This window comes from Monodelphis domestica, chromosome 1, assembly GCF_027887165.1.
Source record: "Monodelphis domestica isolate mMonDom1 chromosome 1, mMonDom1.pri, whole genome shotgun sequence".
Taxonomy (NCBI): Eukaryota; Metazoa; Chordata; class Mammalia; order Didelphimorphia; family Didelphidae; genus Monodelphis; species Monodelphis domestica.
This window is the reverse complement of record NC_077227.1, coordinates 167,131,130-167,156,865: the sequence shown is the minus strand read 5'-3', so window position 1 is coordinate 167,156,865 and position 25,736 is coordinate 167,131,130. Positions and strand designations below refer to the sequence as shown.

The 25,736-nt window shown below is 38.6% G+C and overlaps 1 protein-coding gene across 2 annotated transcripts in view; it reads left to right on the top strand.

Moving 5' to 3' along the window:
* Positions 1 to 3,169: 3,169 nt before the first annotated feature.
* LIPC (lipase C, hepatic type) overlaps positions 3,170 to 25,736 on the top strand; it is a 228,110-nt gene continuing 205,543 nt past the window's right edge. Inside the window, exon 1 of one of the 2 annotated variants that reach the window (XM_007479670.3) lies at positions 3,170 to 3,348. In XM_007479670.3, coding sequence (XP_007479732.2) covers positions 3,264 to 3,348 — 85 coding nt within the window. In that variant the 5' untranslated portion in view covers positions 3,170 to 3,263. The remainder of the gene's footprint in view (positions 3,349 to 25,736) is intronic. The other variant, XM_007479671.3, reaches the window with a different exon arrangement.

Below are 25,736 nucleotides of genomic sequence, written 5' to 3'. Positions count from 1 at the left end.
ACTTTACATAGCAAACATTTACATAGCTAGTATCAAGTTTCACAGAAATGAAAAGCAAGAACCTTGATTGCTATACAAACCTGAATTTGCCAGTGGTACTCAGTATCTGTCTACCACAGTCTGTGCATATGTTAATAACTTGTCCTTCCCCAAGAGCTACATTAGAAGTCAAAAAAAGCAATATCAGTTTCTCGGGAGTACTTCCATATTGCAGTGCCTTCAAAGGATCCCAAGCTTGACTTGGCAATTCATTCTGGCAACCCTGGTATCAGAGTCACCAGGCTTCTTGGATATCTCATAAGTGTGCAGCTAATTGGGCAACCATTCACAATCATTCATCCAGCAATAATCCTTACTCTGGAATTATTCAGAAGCATGGCAGGAAGGGAGCAAAGAATTTAGCTCCTAAGTACTAGTCCTATTCCACACCCCTTGTAGACCAATGGGGGTTCCATGACTATAACCCCCCACTGAAAGTCTGGTCCTGTCCCAGACAATCTAAGGGGGCTGAAAATTGAACTGAAGTTTCAAGTCCCTTCCAGATAATTAGGGCGAAACTAGGATCCTTATGAAGTTTCAGCTACACAGGAAGTTATCAATAGTCCAAGTTCTAGGAGCATCTGGGTGGCTCAGTGGATTGAGAGCCAGGTTTAGAGACAGGAGGTCCTAGGTTCAAATCTGACCTCAGACACTTCCCAGCTGTGTGACCCTGGGCAAGTCACTTAACCCCCATTGCCTAATCCTTACTGCTATTCTGCCTTGGAACCAATACATAGTATTGATTCTAAGATGGAAGGTGAGGGTTTGTTGTTGTTTTTTTAATAGTCCAAGTTCTAGACACATAGAATGGAGATGTCAAAAAGGCCCAGCATAGACCAAGACTTTAGGTGCTTTTGACTACTTTTCAGAGTCCAGCAGTCATATATGCCACTGCAATGCCCAGTAATATCTTCCACCACCACTGGGCATGCACTTGAATATGACAAAATGATTGCAAAATATTTGCACTAGAAATAAATGAGCATGGCTGGGAAGGGGCCCCCAACATGGGTCATCCATTAAGAAATAAGCTGGATTGAGCTCAACGCCAATGCCCAGTCATCGCAAACTGCCCATTGGGCGCCATCTTTTATGGGAGGTCACATCAGGAAGAAATGCAGTCCACATTATAAATTACTTGTAATTTGACCGAGCCACACACTGCCAGTAGCTGCAGCTTGGCCTGAGGGGATGAAAGCCCCTGGTCAACAGGAGAGGGTTCAGGTCCCTAACACCTGACATTCAGGAGAAAGAGAAAGAGAGAGAGGTGATAACAATAGGGAAAGAACAGGAACTTCTTCCCTCTCCCCTCCAAGAAAAAAACAAACAAACCCACGACCCACCCAGGGATCCAAGTGGCTGAAATTTGAAGTTGTTTCTTGCTCCATTATCTGTGCCTGGAATCAGTCAATCTTGAATTTCAGTGCCTGGTTCCAGGGCAGATTAAAGAGTGTTATCTGTATTTGCAATTCCAGAACTACAAAGCCTCAGCAAAGTCTTCCCCATAACCTTCACAAAACCTTCCTTCCAAAGCATGGAAAATGCCCCAGCCAGTTAGCCTAGGATTAGCTTTAAACCTTCACTGTTCTTTAACATGGGCTATAGGCTGCCTATATAGAGGACCTAGAGCCGGAGGGAGACTAAATCCCATGCCACTCAAAGGCATCACTTACAGGTAAGGAAACCAGAAAGGTTAAGTGATGCTTCCCAAGCCACACAGGTGCCTACAGTTGAAATTACAGGCAATGCTGCTGAATCAGCCTCAGTTTACTGTTCTGTAAAATAAGGGTAATGAGGTCTATAAGTACCTATCTCCTAGAATTGTTGGGAAGATCCAGGGATGTAAAGTGCCTTACAACTTTAAAGCACTACATAAATGTCAAAACTCACAGCTAACTATTTCGGTCCACTGTCTTATTGCTGCCAGAGCCATCCCAGGAAACATGAGAATGTAATAATCACAATCACCACAGCTGGCATTTCTCTAAAATTTTATAATCACAAAGACCTTCCCATATGTTATTGAGTTTTCATCAACTGGGAGGCTCCTTAGAGGTCTTCTAGTCCAACTCCTTAATTTTACAGATGAGATGGAGACAAGCAGAAGTTAAGTGACTTATCCACAGTCATACAGCTAGTATGCATCAAAGGTCTGATTTGGACCCAGATAGCCAGGACTCCAAGGGCATCCCCTGTGCACCATACCACCCTGACTCCCTCAAATCCCCTTTTGTGTTGGCCAGATAATCACTGCTCTCAGAGATGCGGTGGAGCTCTGGTCAAAACAAACTGATTGGCAGTTTACAATAAAGAACATCTAATCTGGCTCATTAGACACACGTTCTTCAAGTTTCAATAAAATCAGGGGTGCACGTCCTATTACAACAGTCCCTGGAAGCCCTCCCAAGCCTGTGGTTTAGCACACACACACCCTGATCCTCCTCCCAGAGTCCTCAGCTCCAATGTATTTTCATGAGCCCAAGCAGGCAGGCCAGCAAACAGGCTCATTTACTACAAAGTCCTCATTAAAAGAGGGCACATGTGACATTTTGTTTAAGAACTCTAGAGTTGAAGAAGGGTTTCTTTTGCTTCACTGGTAACTCCATGGTATAGTGAGGCAAGGCACTGAACATTTTCTTTAAACCACAGATTTTAACTGTGGGTTTTATTTTTTTTAACCAACATTTAACCACAGGCTTTAGCAATTCTGCTAAGATCAACAGAACTGGGCTAAATTGGGGGACTCGGCACACCAAAGTCGTAGCTTTTTATTTTTGCCCCTCATCATCTTAGGTTCTGAAGCTTTATAGCTCCAGGCTCCCTTTCCTTTCCTCATTTTGCAATTCTTTCAGATAGGGCCCTTAGGAAACCAAATTTGAACTAGCTATCTATCCCCTGACCTTTGACAGAATTTCAAAATGCAAAATATTAACCTCCATTGGATCTATTCCTGAGCTGAACCAGGTAAGTAGCCTGTCATGTACCATTACACTTATAAAATCAGTACTGGAGAAAATTCCTTTAGAAGGGGGAAAAAAATCCACTATTTGCCTTAGATGGGAATCAGGATCAGGGGAAGTACTGGGGACAACAGACAGGATGTTCCAGTGTTAATTATTAATGGGCAACCTTTCTTAACAAAGTATCCATCATCCACTATTTTTCAGTTGTTTGGCTACAGAATTTAGCCAGGAGACTTCTGTACTAAGGGGGAGCCAGAAGAAATGGAAAGATCCCTGTGGGCTTCACTTTTTTTACTCTTCTCCTTTCTTGTCCAGTTAAATGCATATGGAAGAACACCTGATCCAGGTAAGAGCCTGTATTTTGGGGCACTATAAATTTTCTCGAAACCATTTGAGGAATTGAGGGGTCTTGACTGTATAAGACTAAATCCAGTCTTTACAAATGATCTATGATTCTCTCTTTATCATCATCTGATTGAAAGGGAAATGAAGTTGTTTTAGTAGATGGGTGGAACTCTTTGGAACTTGGTTTGATAATCCCTCCAAGACCCAATAGCCATCACACCAGACAATTCATGCCTTTGTGCAGAAGTCTAAGGGACAGATTCCTTCCAAATGACATTTGAAATTGTGTGAAATCTTCTGGAGAAATCATGGCAAATCTGTAGATTTAGGAGAGTGTTAGGTAGGGAAAGAAGTCGTATGTTAGAAGAATAGTCTTTGATTCTTGGTATTAAATTGAATAAATGAATTGAATGTTGAATAAGTAGAAGGAATTTACAAGAAAGGGATATCAATGCCTGACTCACTCTGGACTAGGGAAGTCTTTCTATATTTTCTACATTTGTGTTGGGGGATGGGTTTTCTTGTTTTGTTTTTTGTTTTGCCAAAGCCTGACTCTGGGAAATCTGCCTAGATTTTGCCCAAAATGTCAAGAACCTGACTGGTAGATTGTACATTCTTCTTACACAGTACAAAACATGAATTCTCCACATACCTGACCAGAGAAATCATTTACAGATTGATCAAAGAGCAATGCATTAATGAATGGAATGATTTCATTAAAAGCAATTGAATTGAATTGGTCAGCTAGATGGGACTTTTTTCTTTTTTATTGGTTAATGATTAGTGGTAGAAATAGGGGGACTTGTATTACCCACCCCACACCAGTACTGTACCAGCTGAGATGTTTGTGAGTGAAGAAGCAGAGGAGAGGTGGGCACAATTTAACTTTGCCCCAGGGGGATGGTTTGGGGACCTAGCTATGGGCCTTTGGGGCAAGGAGAACATAAAAATAGTTTTAGGACTGCTTTTCCTTCCTCCAGTGTTTAGCTTTTACTTTCCAGTAATGCTTCTTACTCCCTTGTGGAATTCCTCTTACTGGGGGTTGTGTGTGTGTATATAAAACTATATATATGTATATGCATATAATTTTTTTAGATTTGAGGTATCAAATGCAGCCTGCAAAACTCCCTAGTGTAGCCTAAGCCAGACTATATTGTAATTGGGAAATATTTAACACAAAATAAAAATGCAATAAAACAGATTTTTTTTTAGACCCTTACCTTCCATCTTAGAATCAATTGGTTGTGGGGGCCGTTGGGTAGCTCAGTGGATTGAGAGCCAGGTCTAGAGATAAAAAGTCCTAGTTTCAAATCTGGCCTCAGACATTTCCCAGCTGTGTGACCCTGGGCAAGTCACTTAACCCCCATTGTCTACGTAGCCCTTACCACTCTTCTGCCTCAGAACCAATACACAATATGGACTCCAATAGGAAGGTAAGGGTTTAAAAAAAAAAAGACTCAATTGTTTGTAAGGCAGAACAGTAATAAGGACTAGGTAATAGAAATTAAGTGACTTGCCCAGGGTTGCACAGCTAGGAAGTGTCTAAGGACAGATTTGAACAAAGATTTCTTAGGTCCCCCCCAAAAAACAGGTTTTTAAAAAATATATACATATATGTATTTAAATATTTTTGAATTTTAAGTTAACATTCATTTTTTATTTTAAATTCTAAATTCTCTTCTATCCTTTCCCCACCTCTTGAGAAGCCAAGTAATATGATCTTGATTATACATGTGAAATTATGCAAAATATATTTCTGTATTAATTATGTTGCAAAAGAAAGCAGACATACGAAACAAGAAAAATAAAGGCAATAAAAAAGTATGTTTCTATCTGCATTCAGAAATCATCAATTCTCTCTCAGGAGGTAGACAGCATTTGTTGTCATGGGTCCTTTGGAATTGTCTTGGGTCCCTGTCTTGATCAGAGTAGTTAAGTCTTTCACAGTTGATCACCATGCAATATTACATTTACTATGTAAAATGTTCTACTTCTGCTCACTTCACTTTATATCAATTTATCACTTCCCAGATTTTTCTGAAATCACCTTGTTCATCATTTCTTATAGCACAACCATATTCCATCACAAACATATACAAAAACTCATTGAGCCATTCTCCAATTAATGGGCATCCCCTCAATTTCCAATTTTTGCCACCATAAAAAAGCCACTATAAATGTTTTTGCACATATAGGTCCTTTTCCCTTTTCTTTGATCTCTTTGGGATACAGACCTAGTAAAAACATCACTGGATCAGAGTATGCACAGTTTTATCACCCTTTGGGCATAGTTCCAAATTGTTCTCCCAAATGATTGAACCAGTGAATAACTCTATCCATAGTGCAGTAATGTACCTGTTTTTCCACATCCTCTCCAGCATTTGTCATTTTCCCTTTCTGTCAAAACATAGATATGGGTTAATACATAAGTTTCTACATCACCATGGGGCCACAGTTGTGCTTATATATGGTTTAGTGGCCTCATTTTTTTTAAACCTTTACCTTCCATCTTAGAATCAATACTGTGTATTGGTTCCAAGGCAGAAGAGTGGTAAGAGCTAGGCAATGGGGGTTAAGTGACTTGCCCAGTCTCACATAGCTAGGAAGTGTCTGAGGTCATATTTGAACCCAAGACCTCCCATCTCTAGGCCTGGCTTTCAATCCACTGAGCTATCCCGCTGCCCCTAGTGGCCTCATTTTTATTTGTGCTTGACATCACTGCTTAGATCATTTCCCAATTTAAAATAATAATAATAAAAATCCTAGCACAAAAATTCAAGCCCTACATGTAGTGAGGCAGTAATTGGATGCAGTGGAAAGAATATGGTCTTGGAATCATCATCTGAGTTTCAGTCTGCCATTTATTATCTGTGGGACCTTCAGCAAGTCATGTAACCTCATTAGGCCTTATTTGTAAAATGAATGGATTAGACTAGTTGAGCTATAAGGTACTTTCTCATTCTAAATCTATGATTTTAGGATGTTTTTCTGTTTTAAAAAGAAACAAAAACCAACTAGAAGCTACTTGTACTGGCTCTCGCCCTTCCCCCTAGAATGTTTTTGTAATTGGAGACCTCTGGTTAGGGACCAGAGATTTGAATTTGAAGCCAAAGGGAGGAGAAGATGAAGTTTCTTGAGGCTTGTGGTGATGGGTTTACATTTTCTGGAGCAAATCTGGTATATATTGACTTCCTGGTTTCTCAGGATTCCCAATCATCCAAAATTCAGCAGCAATATGGCAGGAATATCCTGCTCACAAACAATTTTCAAAAGGAAGAAATCCAGCCTGTCAGGAAGCATACGGAAAAAATATTCCAAGTCATTAATAATTAAAGGAAAGAAAATTAAATAATTCCAATATTTTACTTTATATCTATCAGAGATAATAGATAGAGCTTGGGATCTGCAATAAGGAAGGTCTAAGTTCAAATTCTACTTCAGATATTTACTGAATATTGCCCAGGTACTGGGCAAGTCATTTAACTTCTGTCTGCCTCAATTTCATTATCTATAAAATAGGGATAATAAAAGAATCTATCTCCCAGAGCTATTCCTAGGATAATATTTATAAAGTTCTTTGAAAATCTTAAAATGTTATATAAATATGAGTTATTATTATTGTGTCATTGTTGTTAATATTACATTGGCAAAAAATGACTATAAAAATTAAAATTAAATCTTAATAATAAAATGTTAAGGGATTTATTAATGATCATTTAACATAAAGGAATAAAGAGGATACAAAATAAAGACCATGTGCCTGTGGCTGATCAGCCTGCTGAAAAATCCCACTCACCACCATCGAGCCAAGATGCCAAAAAGATGTGGGACCCTTCATGTCCTTGCCTAATATCCCCTGTCTACAGGAAGTACTTAACAACAAGAAGTCAGTGGGCTCCCGGGAAATGTAGTCCTTTTTTAGGGTAACAGATTTTCAATTATACATGACAAATGTTGGAGGGGCTCCAAGGTTGGGAAAAGGTGCAATGATGCATTGTTGTTGAAGAATGGGTCTAGTCATTCTGAAAAACTATTTGGAACTAATAAGTCCCTGAACTCTACATTATTTTTGACCCAGTGATAGTATTACTGGTCCTAAGAGATCTAAGAAAGAGGAAAAGGACCCATAAGAACAAAAGAATTTATAGCAGTGGTGTTTATAATGACAAGGAGCTAGCAGCTAAGGGGTTGTCCATCAGAGGAATGGTGGAACAAATTATGGTGCTGGAACATAAAGGAACACTATTGTGCTCTTAGAAATGGTGAAAGGGACGTGTTCCACAGAGGGGAAGCTCTACTTTAGCTGGCTGTTTGGTATAGCTTACAGAGTAGCTATGAGGTCCTCAAACATGTCTCTGAAGACCTAGAAATATATACCCTACACTAACCTTAGCATGAGTGAGAAGGAACATTGATGTCAAAGGACCCTGTTCCTTGCCATTTATTGATGTTATTCAGTTGATTCTGTTGTTTCCTATTCTTAGTGATCCTTTTTGGGGTTTTCTTCCCAAAGATACTGGAGTGGTTTGCCATTTCCTTCTCCAGCTCCTTTTACAAATGAGAAAACTGAGGCAAACAGAGTTGAGTGACTTGCCCAGGGTCACATAGCTAGTAAGTGTCTGAGGCCAGATTTGAACTTAATTCTTCCTGATTCTAAGCCCCAACACTCTATCCCCAGCACCGCCTAGATGCTCCATTCTCTGCTATATTATGCCTTTATTGTACATATTCTAAGCCTTGCTATTTCTTTATCCCCAGAAAATTTGGTGCAGCAATCACTATAATCATCATTGGGTCACTTGTGTAAATGAATAATTTTCTTCTCAGTAAAAAAAGGGTCCAATTTCCTTCCTCCCCTAAGTATGCCTCAGGATTTTTGCATACTTATTTTATTGTTGGTAACAGAATATATTTGATTTTTAAGTTTTTTTGGTCTGTTACTGGGAGCTACCTCCCAAGACCATTTTCCCTTGGAATAACAACATGGCATCATAGACAGAGAATCCTTCTGGCAGTTAGGAAGACCTGGGTTCAGGTCCCACCTCTGGCTCCTACTGTTTGTGTTACTCTGGGTAAATCCCATAGGCTCTTGGTAGCTCTCTTACAGAGCAGGGCAAATCTATATTGGTAAAGGAAGTTTGCTCACTAGGAGTTTCCTAAACTCCTGAAATCCCCCCTTCCCCAAATCTCTTTTATTATCCTTAAACTGTAAGACTTTTCCCCCAGATACATGGAGTTTACTTATGCATATCTTAATGATTTAAAAGATAATATCTCCTAAGAAACAATCCTAAGGCTGGGAAGGAAGATGAATTCTCAATTATCCAAATCAATTGATATCCAAAAGGGTAGAATATAAGCAGGACCCAAATAAGCGAAGTGTATTTCCTGGCCATTTCACTCTGGAAAGACCTCTATTAGAATTTTTAGTGCTGGATTTCAAAATGGAAGACTTTGGTTTTGAATCCTACCTCTACCTTCTACTTACTAGTGGTGGAACCTTGGACAAGTTACTGTACCTCTCTGGACCTATGTCTTCTTATTGTTTGCTTCTTGGGTCCATCCCAGCTCTGAATCTACAGTAATACCATATTCTTGGGCAGCTAAGGGGCACAATGGATAGAGCACCCTGCCTGGAGACTCATCTTCCGTACTTCAAATAAGGCCATAGATACCAGCTGTGGGACTCTGGACAAATCACTTAATCCTATTTTTGCCCCAGTTTCCTCAAACATAAAATGAGCTAGAGAAGGAAATGGAAAGCCACTGTAGTATCCCTGCCAAGAAAACCCCAAATGGGGTCATGAAAAGTTGGACAGGACTGAAACTTAACAACAACACAATCCTACCTGTACTGAAAGAGCCCACTTCTCAATTCTGGGATTTGGAGGTTTGGAAAAGGGCAGGGACAGGGAGAAGACAAAGTCATTTCTGATGACATGGAACTCAAGAGATTTCCCCAAATTAGCCATGTTTTAAATGGTGCTTGGGTTAAATACTACCATAATACTTCTAGGAACAAAGCTCATAATCACATATCAACAAGGCACGTATCAAAAGCTAAAAGGGACCTCAGAGACCATCTAGTTCACCAATATATCCACTTTATAGAAGAGAAAACTCAGACCCTGAGGCATGCCCAATGTCACACAGATAGTGTCATTGGTAGGATTTGAACCCAGTTCCTTTACACTGTGAGTTAGTAGTCTTTCCACCATAACATCTTACCTCAACAAGTCCCAGAAACATATTTTATTGTCAAAAGCTTCCTTATCAACAGGGAAAAAGAATAAGACATCAGAAGAAATGAGTTAAGGTTTGAAATTGTGATTCAATACTAAAAAAAAATGTCAAATGTGTTAGGAAAGATAAAATATGCAATCACAGTCAAAGGACTAAATCAAGCCATTGTTATGTACATTGTGATTCCAGATAAAGATATTTTTCCCTAAGGCTCTGCTGATGCTCAAAAACTCCTTTAATAGAACTCTAAGCCTTTAATTTCATTCTTTCTTTCTTCCTTCCTTCCTTTTTTCTTTTTTCCCCTTTTCTTTCTTTCCTTTTCTTTCTTTTTATCACTATTAAGATTTTACTTATACAGAGAACTCCTTCCACCATAGCTGATCAGCTACTACTCTTCAACCTATAGTCTTAGAAAGCTGTGTAAGGCACTGAAAGGTGACTTTCCTGGGGTCCCACAGGCAGAATGTGGCAGAGGCAGAACTAAAACATGGATCTCCCTGTGTCTGAGCTTGCTTCTCTAGCCCCTTTGTTAAGCTGCCTTCATTTAATAATCAGAGGTAAAAGGATGAAAATGTAAGTGTTTGATGAAAGTAACATAAATAATCCTTTACACGAGTAGAGCACTTTGTTTATATTATTATTCTCAAAACAATCTACAGTTAGCACTTTATGGTTAACGGAGTCAGTTAGTCTCTAAGGAAAGCAACAGAGATAATATTTTATCCATTTTACAGATGAGTAAAAATGAGCTTCCAAAGGATGAAGAAATCTGATCAAGTTTATATAGCTAGAATTATGGTGTTCTTTTTGCTCACTAAGCCACAAATTTTCATACTAAAATACAATCATTCAGTCAACTAACAAATATAAATGATGCAACATGAAATCCTTTCGAGTTTTTTCTCCTAAAGGACAGTGGACACCCAGCATGGAGGAGAGGAGTAGCCATTATGGTCGGGGCCAGGAGAAGAAAAAGGGAGAAGCTAAGGACAGGGAAGACAAACTGTTGACTTGATCATTTTGCTGAGGGTCACCTTGTTGGCCTTCAACTTTGTGTAGGCAAATAGAAACTATGTTCAGAGATGATTTTTGTGCTGGGAGTATGTGCGTGGGTACAGCTCAGCATGAACGCTGCTATCGAGCAGTGCGGTGACGCCTTACCTGAATTCTAAACATTTGGTAGTTGGATTTTAACATGAGTGACGTTATGAGAGAGATTCTAGTTGTGGGTCAAAATATGCTTTTGTGAACTCATTTAGGAGCCCAGCCCCATTATTTCTATGGCAAGATGCCTTCCAAGTTCTAGATTCCCACCCTACAAAACAACTTTGGAACATAAATTAACCTAATGATACCTTCATGATGCTGAGGTCATCTGCATGATTTTTCCTGATCCTTCATGTCTAGTGCTGTAAACTATCTCCATTAGAGAGCACTAAGCACACTTATATCTAAAAATGAAACAAATCCTCATGTTATTTGAGGGGAAATATATTATTTTGTCAAGATCTTTTATTCAATTTTGACTGATAAAAATAAGCTTTTCTGGTTTTTTGTTTTTCTTGGATTTTATAGGTATTGTAGTTTTATTCATTAGAAGCAGTATGGCTTAGTGGACAGCAAATCAGCCTCAGAAGAACGGAGTTCAAGTCCTGCCTCTAGCATATTATGTCCCCAACTCTGACATACCAACTATGTTACTCTAGACAAGTCACTTCATTCCTTGGTGCCAAGGTAGTTCTCTAAGATGATAAATTTTAGAGAAGGTGCCAGCTTGCATTGGAAAAGAAGTTCCTCACTGGCAGCTCTCTAGATGAACAAAATCATAGATGTGATCAAACACAACCAAAAAATTTTACTCAATTTATAGTCAAGATGGATTTTTTAAAATTCCCTGAGTTTTCCCCCACATTTTAAAAAATACATTTTTTATTGAGGTGATCAGGAGGTAGCCCTGATTTACTATACTGGACACTTCCTATTGAGCTGGCTATATGTGTAGTACATTGCTAAAGGACTTCATGGCTTGCAGTGGCTCCTGATTAGTCCCCAGGTGTCCATGTGCCAGGGGGATATGTCAAGATGATTGGTCACCAAGCCAAGAAGAGCTGCTTACACAATAGCTCCTATGAAAAAAAGGTACCCCCACTTTTCATCACATCACTTAGGATTCTATCAGTTTTCCCTTGGATTTCCAGTAAGGTTGGAACAGATTCTCTCCTTTACTATGATTTCTTTTGTTTCATCTCCCAATATAACCCCTGCTCCCTATCTAGAGTCTCGTCCCTCATAACTAAGAATAAAAGAGAAAGGAAAAGAAAGCAATTCAACAAAACAAACCAACACACCAAGCCAATATGATTGTATTTGCCCCTTTATGTCTCAACAGCCTCCCCCCCACCCCTTCCAGCCCTGCCTATCCCCAGCTTCTACAAAGAAAGAAAAGAGATGTATTCTGGCATTCCTCTACAGTGCCAAACTAGGTCATGCTAATTTCAACAATGTTCAGTTTCAGCTCTTTGTTATTGATGTTTTCCTTTCCATTTAAATCACCACAGCTGGGTAAATGGTTTTCCTGGTTCTGTTTCTTTCACTTTGTGTCAGTTCATATGTCTTCATATACCTTCCTTCCTGCTTCATATTCATCATGGCACAGTTGGATCTGGAATCAGGAAGACCTGAGTTCAAATGTGGCCTCTAACATTTATTAAATTGTGTGATCCTGGGCAAATCATTTATCCTCTATTTGCTTCAGTTTCTTTATATATAAAATGAAGGAAATAATAGCATCTACTTCCTAGGGTTGTTGTGAGGATCAAATGAGATAATTGTAAAGCACTTAGCACAGTGCCTGGCACATAGTAAGCACTATTTAAATGTTAGCTATTATTATTTTTTGTGATTGGTCCAGGAAAATTCCACTGAATCCTGATACCAAAATTTGCTAGTCATTTCCCAATCTCTGAGTATCTACTTTAAGTTCTTTTCTACAGAAAAAAAGTACTACTGAATATATTTTAATACATGGAGTAATTTTTCTTTCTATCTTAGACCCTTTTTTTAGTTAGCATTTATGTATATATATAAAACAATATGATATGTAACATAATATAATACATATGTTTTAAATACATAATACATTATAATAAATATGCTCATTCAAGAGAAACCAATTTTCACATTAGCTATATCCAAAAATCTGTCTCATTCTTTTTCTTCCCTCCTCTTTCCCATCTCTCTCCCCCTCTCCCAGAAGGCAGGTAATATGATATAGATTGTACTCCTATTATCATATAATATATATTTCCCTATTTGTCATATTGTAAAATAAGACATATTGCTTATACTAGAGTGAAATTCATGGAGGAAATAAAATGAAGAATTGTATGTTTCAATCTGCATTCAGACTCTTGTCTGTTCCTTCTGTGATGGTAGATATTCTTTTTCATCATGATTCTTTTGGAGTAGTCCTGGATCCTTGCCTTGTTGATAATAGTTAAGTCATTCACAGTTGATCATCATGCATTAGTGCTGTCACAGTATGCAATATTCTCCTGTTCTGCACACTTTACTTTGTGTCACTTCATATAAGTCTTTTCCAGTTTTTGTTTTTTATGATCATCTTGTTTGTCAGTTCTTATGGCACAGTAGTTTGCATTATAATCATATACAACAACCTGTTCAGTCATTCCCCAATTGATGGGAATTCCTTCAATTTCCAGTTCTTTGAACCACAAAAAAAGAGATGATATGAATAATTTAGAGCAGTTAATTTATTTTACTTTTTCCTTGTTTACCTTAGGAAATAAACTTAATAGTGATATTACTGGGTCAAAAAAGTACCTTTGAGTATAATTCCAACAATGTATTAATGTTCCTGCTTTTCCACATCCTCTTCAAATTTGTCATTTTGCACTTTAACCATTTTAACCAATCTGATAGGTACAAAATGATATCTAAGAGTTGTTTTGCTTTTCATTTCTCTAATCAATGATTTAGAGCATTTTTCACATAATTGCATATAGTCTTGATTTCTTCATCCAAAAACTGTCTGTCATATCCTTTGACCATGTAACAACTGAGGAATGACTCATTCTTATATATTTGTCAAACTTCTCTATATATTTTAGATATGAGACCTCTATCCAAAAAACTGTCAATAAATATTTTCCCCAACTTATTACTTCCCCTCTAATCTTGGCTACATTAATTTTATTTGTACAAAAACTTTTCAATTTAATGTATTCAAAATTATCCATTTTACATTTTACAATGCTTTCTATCTCTTGTTTATTCATAATCTATCTTGGACCTTCTTGGGGAATATGCCTAACAGCAGGCTCTCAGGGCCAAAGAAAATAGACATTTTGGTCACTTTCTTAGCCAAATTCTAAATTACTTTCTAGAAGGGTTGGACTAAGTTACAACTTCACCAGCAGTGTGTATACCTATCTTTCTAATACCCTTCCGATGTTAAACTACTAACATATTTTGTCATCTTTGCTAATTTCTTGGGGGTGAGTTATTTTGCTTTTTATTTCTTTCATTGCTGATTTGAAATAGTCTTTTTTATGGTTATAATAGTTTTGCAATTCTTTTTAAGAATGGTTTATTCATAACCTCTGACCATTTATAAGTGTTCATTGTTATATATTTGTGTCAGGCCCCTATGTATCTTAAATATTAAACCTTTATCAGAAATATTTGATGCAAAGATTTTTTCTAATCACTAGATTCCCTTTTTAACTTGGCTACATTGAGCTGATCAGTACAAAAGCTTTTAAATTTCACGTATTTATATGTTGTATTTTATCTTTTGTGATCAGCTATCTTTTCTAATTTAAGAATTTCCCTCACCATAGCTGTAAAAGCTATCTAATCTAAAAGTTCCTATCAAAGAATTATTTCCAAAACACTTATGTTTTTGGTTTCTTCAAATACCGGCTTTTTGAATTCAGCGTTCTTATTCATCTTTATCTAATCTGTTTTGCTGGTCTACTTTTTTTCCTTTTTAACCAGGACCATATAGTTTTGATGATTATTCTTTTATCATATAATAAGGTCTGGAATTGCTATTCCCCTTCCTTGCTACTCAGATTTAGCTTATTATTACATCTCCATGTATGATCTATCTTTTATTTCTATTCCCAGTATTAACTGCTATGGTTTTTATATTCTGATCTGTAAAGTATGTGTTTAATACTTTATTTTTTACATTTGGCCTATTTTTTTAAGTACCATATGATACTGAAAATATGTGTATTCCTTAAAGTTCCCATTAAGAAGATGCTAAATCTTTCATCTCTAAATTCTCTACCAGTTTGCTCAGCACTATCTTTTCCTTTATGGTTATCTTTATGATGTATGTATATATATATATATATATATATACATAGCTCTAAGATATGGACTCCAAAATCTCCTAGAACTAATATTGCTTCCTCTCTGTCTCTTTGTAACTTGTGTTGTAAAAATCAAACTATAAATATAAGCCATTAATACTGATCTATCATTAAATATTTAAAAAGTTTTTTTTATTTGTAACAACAAAAAATATAGACAAAATTGTGACTGGCTTCAAGTATTTTAAAGACTGTACAAAAGTTATTAGACCTGTTTTGTTTAGTCCCAGAGGGCAGAAGTAGGGGAGTATGTGGAATTTGAAGAAAAAATAGAATTAGGTTTCTTATGAGAGAAAACTGGATAACAATGAGAGCTGTCCAAAAGGGAAATGAAATACCTTGGAAAAAGATCCCCATCCAATAGGCACCCTAGGCAAGAGCTTAAAGGTGAAGTTTAGCATTTACCTGTATTACTGGGAGTCTTCAAGAGACAGAAGGAATTCCTTTTCCTATCCGGTATGACTCATTAGTGTGATCCAACATTCAGAAAAGCTAATTAGTTGTAGACTATGCTGAGAGACATAATGTTCAGGACTAAGGATGTACTCCTTTAGTCAGGCCACATCTGATCCCCCAAGTGAGGATGGGAAGGATAGGACAGTGTAAGGGATATATTAAGAAATTAATGTTCTTTTAAAAAAAAACAAAGATAAAACTTTTAAAAAACAAAAAAGGTCTCACTTTGGTTTTTATCTTTCCCCCCTTTCAAACATCAAAATTTCAAAGTTAAAAAATGGAAACCTAGGTTAAAGATTAAAATGGATCAAAGATAGAATTGGCTTCCAAGTATTTAAGTAACATTTCAGAGTAATTTTTCCAAGAAGAGTCATCAGACCAGTACATTATGGTGTCATAGTAACTGCAAAATTATAAAGATCTGACTTGGTCTCAAAGAGTTATGAGAAGGCATCCCCATTTACTCCTTTGCAGAGGTATAGCAACATGTCTGGAACATTGCATATAATGTTAGTTTTTTCAATATATTGATTTTTGCTGAATTTTTTCCCTTCTTTTTATTTAAGATTCAAAAACTTTTTGCTATAAGGTATAGATAGCTCTTGGGGAGGGGCACAGAATGAAGTCTAGGCAAGGTTAAAAACAAAAGATATCAATTAGATCTAGAGAAAAAAAGCCCATCTCTCCTACCTAGCATCTATAGACAGGACATGGACTGCCCTAAGACCAAAAAGAGAATGTAATTCCTTCTACCATAAATAAAATCATGACAATTTGATTCCTGAAAAAGCACAAAAGCAATTTGTGACCCAGAAGAAACAATATTCAGCCTGGAATTTACTTGTCATGGATTAAAAATGTTGCAGTATCTAATTAAGCACTCTCACTCAGCCACAACTTGGCAGGCCTAGAGATAGCATTAAGAAGAGCCCTTTTCATTTTGTGACAGCTGCAGACAAAACTGGGTAGGGATTTGTGGGGCCCCAGTCTGTTTAATATCAATCTTTTAGTAACTATGCAGGACTTCCCAGTGAGAGAACTTTTCTCAGCTGCCTTGCCCCAGGGAAAACCAGACTTCTGAGTGGAAATTCTTTCAGGGTTAAAAAAATGGGGAGTGGGAGGTTGGGGGGGGGGGGGCTTGCCAGCTGCAGCTAGTGCCTGGGCAGGGAATGGTCCAGTCTTTGCCCCTGTGTAGGTTGGGAGGGAGGGAATGTGGCTGGAGGGGCACATCATGACAGGAACTTGCAGTAGCTAACCCAGGAGGCAGTGGGACCCAATGGCAAGAGTTCTGGCTCTGGAGTCAGAAAATGAGTTTAAATCTCCTCTGATGCTTGCTACTGATGTGTCCTTGGGCATAGCTCTGAATCTCTGTGGACCTCAGTTTCTTCTGGCATTTGTAAAATGAAAGGAATTGAACCAAATAGCTTCTGAAGTCTCCTTCTCTGTATTTATGATTTTATGAGTAGTTGTAGAGTAGGGAGCCTGTAGAGGATCGTGAATGGAGATGGATCTGACCAGGAAGTGGGACCCCTTGAATCTCTTGGCTCTGGGCCAAAGCACCCTCTACTTCAGTGATAGTGAACCTTCTAGAACCTTTTAGATACTACATACTGTGCTTCACCTCCCCCCCACCATATTCTCCCCCACCTCAATACTGCCAAACAGGGGTGGGAGAAAGGGAGGAGAGTGCCCTGGGCACTCCACTCAGGGGAGGAAGGAAGCACTCCCATTGGGTTTCTGGGTAGAGAGGTGGGGAAGCACAGAGGAATGGGGAAAGGGAACAGCTCTGCCCAAGTCCCTCATGCCCACAGAGAGGTCTCTGCATGCCGTCTTTGGCACCTATGCCATAGGCTCACCATCACAATTCTGTGCTGGTGGATATTCTTTTTCAAATCCTGAGCTTTAAATCATTTAATCTCTTTGAGCCTTTGTTTCCTCATCTGTAAAATAAGAAAGTTGAACTAAATGGCTTATGAATTCTCTTCTAGCTTTGAAACTAGGGTTCTATTATTAACATAGCCCTTTTAATTTCTAGGAAACTATTTTGCATTATTATCTCATTTGACCTTCATGCTATCCTTTTAAGGGTTGTCCATTTACTGAACAACTAATCTGTGAAGTTCCTAACGTGTGCTAAGAGCACTGTGCTAGGGTACTAGGGGGGACATAAAAAAGATTAGATAAAGTGTGGTCTCTGTCCTCTTGGGGTTCACAGGCTATTGAGATTATTTTATAATCTAACAACCACTGAACCAACTGGAGCATTAATCTGGACTGCAATGAGAAGATGGCAGTCTCATCAGAGAAAATTGATAGCAAGTATTGCTAAGAGCAAAATGTAGAAAAAGGAAATAGTTTTTCCACCATATTCTTTTCAACATATTCATAGATTTAGAAGTGGAAAGGACCTCAGAAGTCATCTAGTAAAATCACCTCATTTTACAGATGAGGAAACTGAGGCTCAGAGACAATTCATTTCAATAAACATTTATTAAGTGTTGGAGATACAAAAGAAGCAAGACAGTTCCTGCCTTCAAGGAGCTTACAATCTAAAGAGACAACATGTAAATAAATATATACAAGGCAAGCTATATACAGGATAAATAGAGAATAATGAAGAGAGGGGTAGCACTGAAATTAGGAGGAGTAGGGGAAGGTTTCTTGTCAAATGTGGGATTTTATTTGGAACTTAAAGGAAGCCAGAGAGATCTATAGACAGAGGGAGGAAGGGAGAGCATTCCCTGCAAGGGGAGACAACCAGAAAAAATGCCCAGAGCAAAGAGATGGCACATCTTGTTCATGGAACAGCGAAGGGGTCAGTGGCACTAGATTGAAGAGCACCAATCACAGAGTAAGGTATAAGAAGGCTGGAAAGTCAGAGGGGACTAATCCTTTGCCCAAAGTCATGCAGGTAATATAAGTGGTAGAGCTGAGATCTGGACCAAAATCCTTTAATCCCTGTCCAGTATTCTTTCCACTGTACAATGCTCTCATCTCAGATAATATTTGGGGTTTGTTCAGATTTTATAAGTGATTCTAGCTCATATTTCATAATTAATCCAAAACTGAGGGCTTTGTAGCTAGCCTACCCCTTCTTTTCTTTAACTGTCTTGTTGATCTATTAAACAGCTGAGTGGCACAGTAGATCAAGAAGATTAGAGTGAAAATCCTGCCTCAAATAATCACCACCTGTGTGGCCCTTGGCAATTCGCTTAATTTTTCTCTGGGCCCCAGTTTCCTCATCTGTAAAATGTGGATGATAATAACCTTATTTTCCAGTTTTATTATGAGGATAAAAGTGAAATTTAATTTGGAAAGCATTTTTTAAACCTTAAAATGCTATATAGATATTGACCGTTATTTATTATTATCATTAAAACTCTAGATAAGATTGGAGTGGATTTCCTGATATGTTCCTACTCTTCTGTACCTCTTTTTAAATTAATCCAGGTAAAGGGGCAGCTAGGTGGCTCAGTGGATTGAGAGCCAGGCCCAGAAACAGGAGGTTTGGGGTTCAGATTTGGCCTCAGACACTTCCTAGCTGCGTGACTGTAGACAAGTCACATAACCGCCACTCTTCTTACCACTCTTCTGTCTTGGGACCAATACACAGTATTGATCTTAAGATGGAAGGTAAGCATTTTTTAAAAAATAGAAATTAATTAACCCAAATGAGAGATAGCTTGTGAAATGGAAACAAGAATGATGCACTTCTCTATCGACCTATTCTATAAAGAGGAAGCAAGGTGATATAGTGGATAGAACAGTAGGGCTGTAGTCAAGAAGACTCAGCTTTATGAGTTCAAATATGGCTTTAGACACGAACAGCATGACCCTGGGCAAGTCATTTAACCCTGTTTACCTCAGTTTCCTCCTCTGTAAAATGAGCTAGAGAAGGAAATGGCAAACTACACCAGTATCTCTGCCAAGAAAACCTCTACTGGCTTCCTTTAAGTTCCAACTAAAATTTCAGCTTTTATAGGAAGCCTTTCCCAGTTCCTCTTAATTCTAGTGCATTTCCTCTGCTAATTCTTTTTTTTTTAACCTTTATCTTTTGTCTTAGAATTGAGATTGTGTATTTGTTCCAAGGCAGAAGAGAGGTAAGGGCTAGGCAATAGGGGTTAAGTGACTTGCCCAAGGTGACACAGCTAGGAAGTGTCTGAGGTCAGATTTGAACCCAGGACACCCACACACACACCTCTGGACCTGGCTCTCTATCTACTGAGCCATCTAGCTGTCCCTTTTTCCATTTAACATTAGACCTTAGCAATGATCCAACCCATTTTGCTGTGGATCTGAAATTTAAGAGAGAAAGAAAATTCTCCACACCTCCACCAAAGTGATGTTATGTTACCAAAGCACTAGGTTGGCCCTGCCACCTCCCCACCTGGTCAATAAACTCCAGCAGCTCCCTATTACCTTTAGGATCAAAAATAAATGCCCTCTGTTTGGCACTTAAAGCCTTTCATAACCTAGCTCCAACCTACTTTTCCAGAACTATTTTTATGCTTTACTTCCTTTCAGGATTCTTTGGTCCAACCCCAATAGCCTTCATTCTGTACCACACACAGCAGCATTGTGTCTCTGGTCTCAGTGCCTGGGGACAGCTAAATCATACAGGGGATAGAGAGTTGGACCTAGAATCAGAAAACCTTAATTCCAATTCAACCTCAGGCTAGCTGTGTGACTCTGGACAAATCACATACACACCTCTTTCATTTTTCCCATCTGTAAAATGGGAGCAATCAAAGAACCTCCAAAAGTTCTTGTGCCTGGCACATAGTAGGGACTTAACAAATGCTTGTGCCCTTCTTCCTGACTTTGTATAGGCTATTCCCCATGCCTAAAACATTTCTACCTCCTAAAATCTCTTAAAATTTTCTTCAAGACTCTGCTTCCACACCACCTTTATATCATGACTTTCCCCCCAAGTCTTAGTGCCTGCCCGCTCTGCCTAAATGAGCATGTTTCCTTTAATCTCTATGTATGTATATAAAAATATAAATACATGGACACCCACGTATGTGTCTATATGTGCGTACATATTTTCTCTCCCGGAATCTCCCGTTTTATTTTCTCTTGCACTCCAAATCTCTGACACTGACCAGGGTCCTGCCGCATAGTAGGCATTTTCTGGGTGTATTGACTACTGGTTAGAAGCAGTGTTGATTTCGTGCCTTCTTGCTCTTTCCCTAGGTTCGTTCTCCCCTACATTACGGGATTTTTAATAACCTGAAAATCTTGTACATGAGGAGAAAAAGTGGTTTTGTATGTAATTATGGTGCATCCCTGACAGCATCCCTGAAGGGCTTTGGATTGCTTCTGTGGTTACTCGGTAGCCTGCAAAGGTGACTGAAGCAGACTTCATTTTAATAGAGAATATCAGTCACTGGAGACATCTATTATTAAAGGGAACCTTTCCCCTCCTTTGAATATTTCCTTGCTAAATTGCTTGGGTCTTGCGCTGTTCTAAGACACAGACGCATTCTGAGGCAGCTTGGAGTTAAGAATAGGCATGTATGAATAACACGGTACAGAATTGGAAACATGGCAGAAAAGCCCCAGCCTTCTGGAGCAGGCATTGAAGTGGAGGCAAGAGGTAGGCAAGCGAAAGGCAGCCTGCTGCTGCAGGGAGCCAGCTGGCAGCAGGGGGATGGGCCCACAGCCATTCCAAACAGCATGATTAAGATTTTCTGGCAGCCCAAGCAATAACTGGCAAGAGACCCAGAAGGAGCCCATCTATCTTGCCCCTGTCAACTCCAGGTGATAAAGTTCACTCCCCTGGCCCGGAGCCCAAAAGGATTCTTGCAGAGATGGGCTTGGAATGAGCCCTCATCGGCCACCGTCTTTAGGAAGAGTTCCTTCCCTCTGAAACACCCCTTTTTCTGAAGGGGACCCGAAAAAGCCATCATCTGCCCGCCATCTGCAGGGGGAGGGCTTCCGTCGCCAAATGGACGAGGGATAAAAGTAGGACTGGGACAGAAGTCAGGGAAAGAACAGGGGATGAGAAAGCAGAATTCTTGAGCTCTCCTCATGGAAGTCCCCAACTTGTGTCTGGGGAACTGATTCCCAGCATACATTGAGACTCCTCCATGCTATGCCCACCCGTTATGATCAGAGCAACTCACATTTCTAAGGCATTTTATGGTTCATAAAAAACTTTCCTGAGAGCAGCCTTATGAAATAGTCGAAGCATTATTCTCCCCTATTTTACAGATGGAGAAACTGAGGTACAAAGTTAAGGGCAAAAAAAAGAGGCAAACTCGACTCCAGGGTCAGAGATCCTTTCACTAGGCCTTGTTACCTCCTCCCCTTCTTCAAATCCCCTTCCATGTATTTCATTTTGCCATATATGTGAATACATACACAACCACAGACACATAAATGTTCCTGCGTCACTCTTTATGTAAAGAAAAGTATGTTCATGGCTGAACCTGAAGCGCCATCCTCCTTAGGAACTACATTCCCCAGAACCCTATGAATTAGTTCCATAATCATGGCAACCAACATGGCTGGGACAGCATGACTAGTCTGTGGAATTGCCGCACAGACTTCTGGGAAATGTATTTCCCAAAGAAAACATGGCAATCGTGCTCAGCTGAAGAGATATCTTCTGTATGTTATCTTTTAAAATTAGAATTAAATGAAAATAAATGTGTTTGGGGAATTTCCCTGAGATAACTGGAAATATTCTAGGAGCATGGTAAAACTAGCCCTGCCCTCCAATCATCAAGCAAAATGATGACTCTGTTTCCCCTTCTAAAGAACAATAACAAACAATATGGAAATAGGTTCTGATCAAGGATACATGTAATACCCAGTGAAATTGCGGTTCAACTATGGGATGGGTAAGGTGAGGGGAGGGAGGGAAATATGATTCTTGTAACCAAGGAATAATGTTCTAAATTGACTAAATAAATTAATTTAAATTTTAAAAAAATAAAGAACAATAACAGCATAAGGTTGTGACACCATAGGTTGTGAGTGTTGATTAAAAGATGTTCTATATGTCTATGATAACACTATTGATTTGAAAGGGAAAAATTGCTTCCAAATCTCCCCCGCAAGGATATTCTGAAAAGCAGATAGCTCTACATTAGAAGTTGGCCCGATTCCAGTTATGGATTTTATAGGAATGTTACTAAGTCCTTCAGGTCTTCACCAAGTCAAGAAACAACTCACAGGCAGTCGGGTATATATTATTTCAAGTTCCTGCCCCTTCAAAGATCATCTCCTCCCCAGGCGCCTCAATAGCCTAATGGGAGCCTAAAACCGTGCCCAGTCTTTCAGATACTAAATTTTTCAGGAGTTATACAGAATATGAGATGGTCTTATCTGTAGAAAAGCAATATCCAGGGACTGTCCAAATATACTTCCACAGAGAACAGGATTTAAGGAAAAGGCTAACTACCGCAAAGAAAGGTGTGGAAGGGTAAAAAAAAAAAACAGTTCCTATATAAATGTCAGCTATTATAATTAAAACTTGCAAGGAAATTTACATAAATTATTTCACTTGAAATGCAGACCTTGCATGGTAAATAGTATTAATATTATAAATACTAATTTTTATAAATGTTTTATAATTTATTTATTACAATTTATATAATTTATAAATGAGGAAACTGAGCCCCAGAGTTGAAAAGTAGTTGACCCAAGTCACCCAGCTAGTGTCAAGGACAAGATTTAAACCCAGTTCTTCCAGACTTTAAGCCTCAAGCTTTTTTACTACATTTTGCTGTTTTGCACTGGAGGTGGAGGTATTGGGAGGTCTTGGGGGTATGGGTGGGCAGAATAGAAGGAAGGTTCTTTTTTTTAACATTTCTATATGAGTATTAAACCTTCACAGTGTACCCTGAGTTGTGGTATTGTAGATTTATTGTATCCTCTTGTATTTATATTAGTCATCTCCATATTTATATTTTTTGGTTTATGTTCTTTTGTTTAAACCTGGTACCCAATTTTTTTTTGATCCCTGCCCGATTTCATACTATGGTCCAGGCTACTTTACATAACTACAATAAAAAATAACATCTTACATACATGTAATATCTTATACTTGGTAAAGTCTTTCCCCCATTAAAAAAACTGTGAAGAAAGGGTTTAAAAATAATATCCCCATTTTACAGATCAGAAAACTGAAGCTCAGAGAGATTAAATAAGAACACCTTGAGAAAAGTTCTTTGTATCTCGGAAACCAAGCAGAGTGTTTTGTTCTTAGTAGAGGCTTAATAAATGTTTGGTAAATTGAATTAAGTTATTAGCCCACTGTAATACAGTAGAGTGAGAGAGCTGAGATTCTACCCCAGGACCTCTGACTTCTAATTCAACCTTCTTTCTACCACATCACTAACCTGGTTCTCCTTTTGTCTTCAGGATGCTATTCTGAAATAATATCTGTAGTGTTCCATACCAACCAGCATTACTCCATATTTCAACTGTCACGGCTCCCCGTTTGGGTAATGAAGTGTTATGAAGCATGTTGGAAGCCATCAATTAATGCTTTACTCTATGTTTGTTGGGCAGTATTTCCAAGGATGCTCAATTAGGATCCGTGTCAGATGTAAATCTCTCCCCTCTTTGTTCAATTGTTCAAGATTTAAAAAGGACAAAAAAAGAGCCACCCCAAAAAATCTCCCGAAGAAATTGAGATTTATGGGTCAATGTCAATATCAACACAGGCTGGCTATTATTTGAAAGTCTCCTCTGCTCTCAGGACTGATTGCTATTTACTTAGAAAGATAAATGTGACTTCATAATCCATTGACATTGCTATTTCAAATGGGTTTTGAAAAGATTTTTTTTCCCTCCATGCCCACCTCCACCCCCAGCAGGTTTGGTTCTTTTGCTCCATTTTTATTCTGACAGTTTCACATCCCACCCCAACCTCACGCATGTTCTAGAGCTAAGATATATTGTTGGTCAGAGTTAGCCCAGGCTGTAGGCAGAAGGAGGGTCAAAGTCATCGTCACAGGTAGGATTGGGCATTTAGAGCTGTGGGGATTTTAGAAGTCACTGAGTTCAATCATCACACTTTTTGTTTGAGGAAACTAAAGTCTGATTTGACCAGGGTCACATAGGGAATAAGCACCTAAGGTAGGATTCAAACACAGATCTTCCCGTCTCCGAATTTAGAACTCTTGCTTGGATGAAAAGTATAAGGAAGATTCCTTTGCCTGGTGGAGCATTCAGCATAGATCTAGAGATAGAGATAATAATCCTTTACTTAGCACCTGCTACATTCAAGGCACCGTGCTAGGTACTAGAAGTACAAGGACAAAACTGAGAGTCTCTACCTTGAAAGAGTTTATTTTACTATTGTTGTTCAGTCATTTTTCTTTTATGTCATTCAACTCTTCATGATCCCATTTGAGGTTTTCTTGGCAAAGACTGCAGAGTGGTTTGCCATTTCCTTCTCCAGATCATTTGACAGATGAAGAAACTGAGGCAAATAGAGTTAATTATTTGCTCAGGGACTCACAGCTGTATCTGAGGCTGAGTCCTTCTGACTCCAAGCCCAGTGCTCTAGCCATTGTACCACTTTTAGCTTTATATTTATTTTTAAAGTTTGTTGATAAAATTAAAAGAAATCCCTTTTAAAGAATAAATAATAAAACATATCCTGTATTTTACTGGGGGATACAATCAGTGGTTTACTACTAGATGCTATTGAAAATTAAGTAAATATGAGAGAATCTGAGTCAGGAGAAGGAACCATCAACTCAAAGATCCTTAAAAGTTCTCTCCTCAATATAACCATGCAGGAACAAGAAGACTGAGTGCAGTAAATGAAAACAAATACAAAAAATGTTGCTAGATTTATATTGATTATAATTGCCAATCTCAGTCAATCAACAAGCATTAAGTTTCTACAATGTGCCAAGCACTATGCCAAGCATGAAGTGTACAAAGAAAGGGGGGGGGGACCCAATGCTTGCCTTCAAGAAGCTTACATATTGGTGAGGCAGATGACATAATAAAGACTCTGGTTCATTCAAGGGACATCTAAAGTAGGAAGATAAACCAGAGAGAGGAAAATGCTAGCAGAGAGAAGATTCAGGGGGATGCAGGGGCAGGTGGACCAGAAAGGGTGGCATTTGAATTAACTATTCTTCCTGATCCATCCATCCCTAAATCACCTCCTCACAATAGCCTCTAACCTTGAGGATGTCTCTGTCTTCTTTTCTGATTGGTGAATACCTGGCTAGGACTACCACTTCATGAAGTGCCCAGTCCATCCTTGCTCACTTTTCTCCATGCTCTGCTCCAGATTCTCAATATTTTTTTTTCA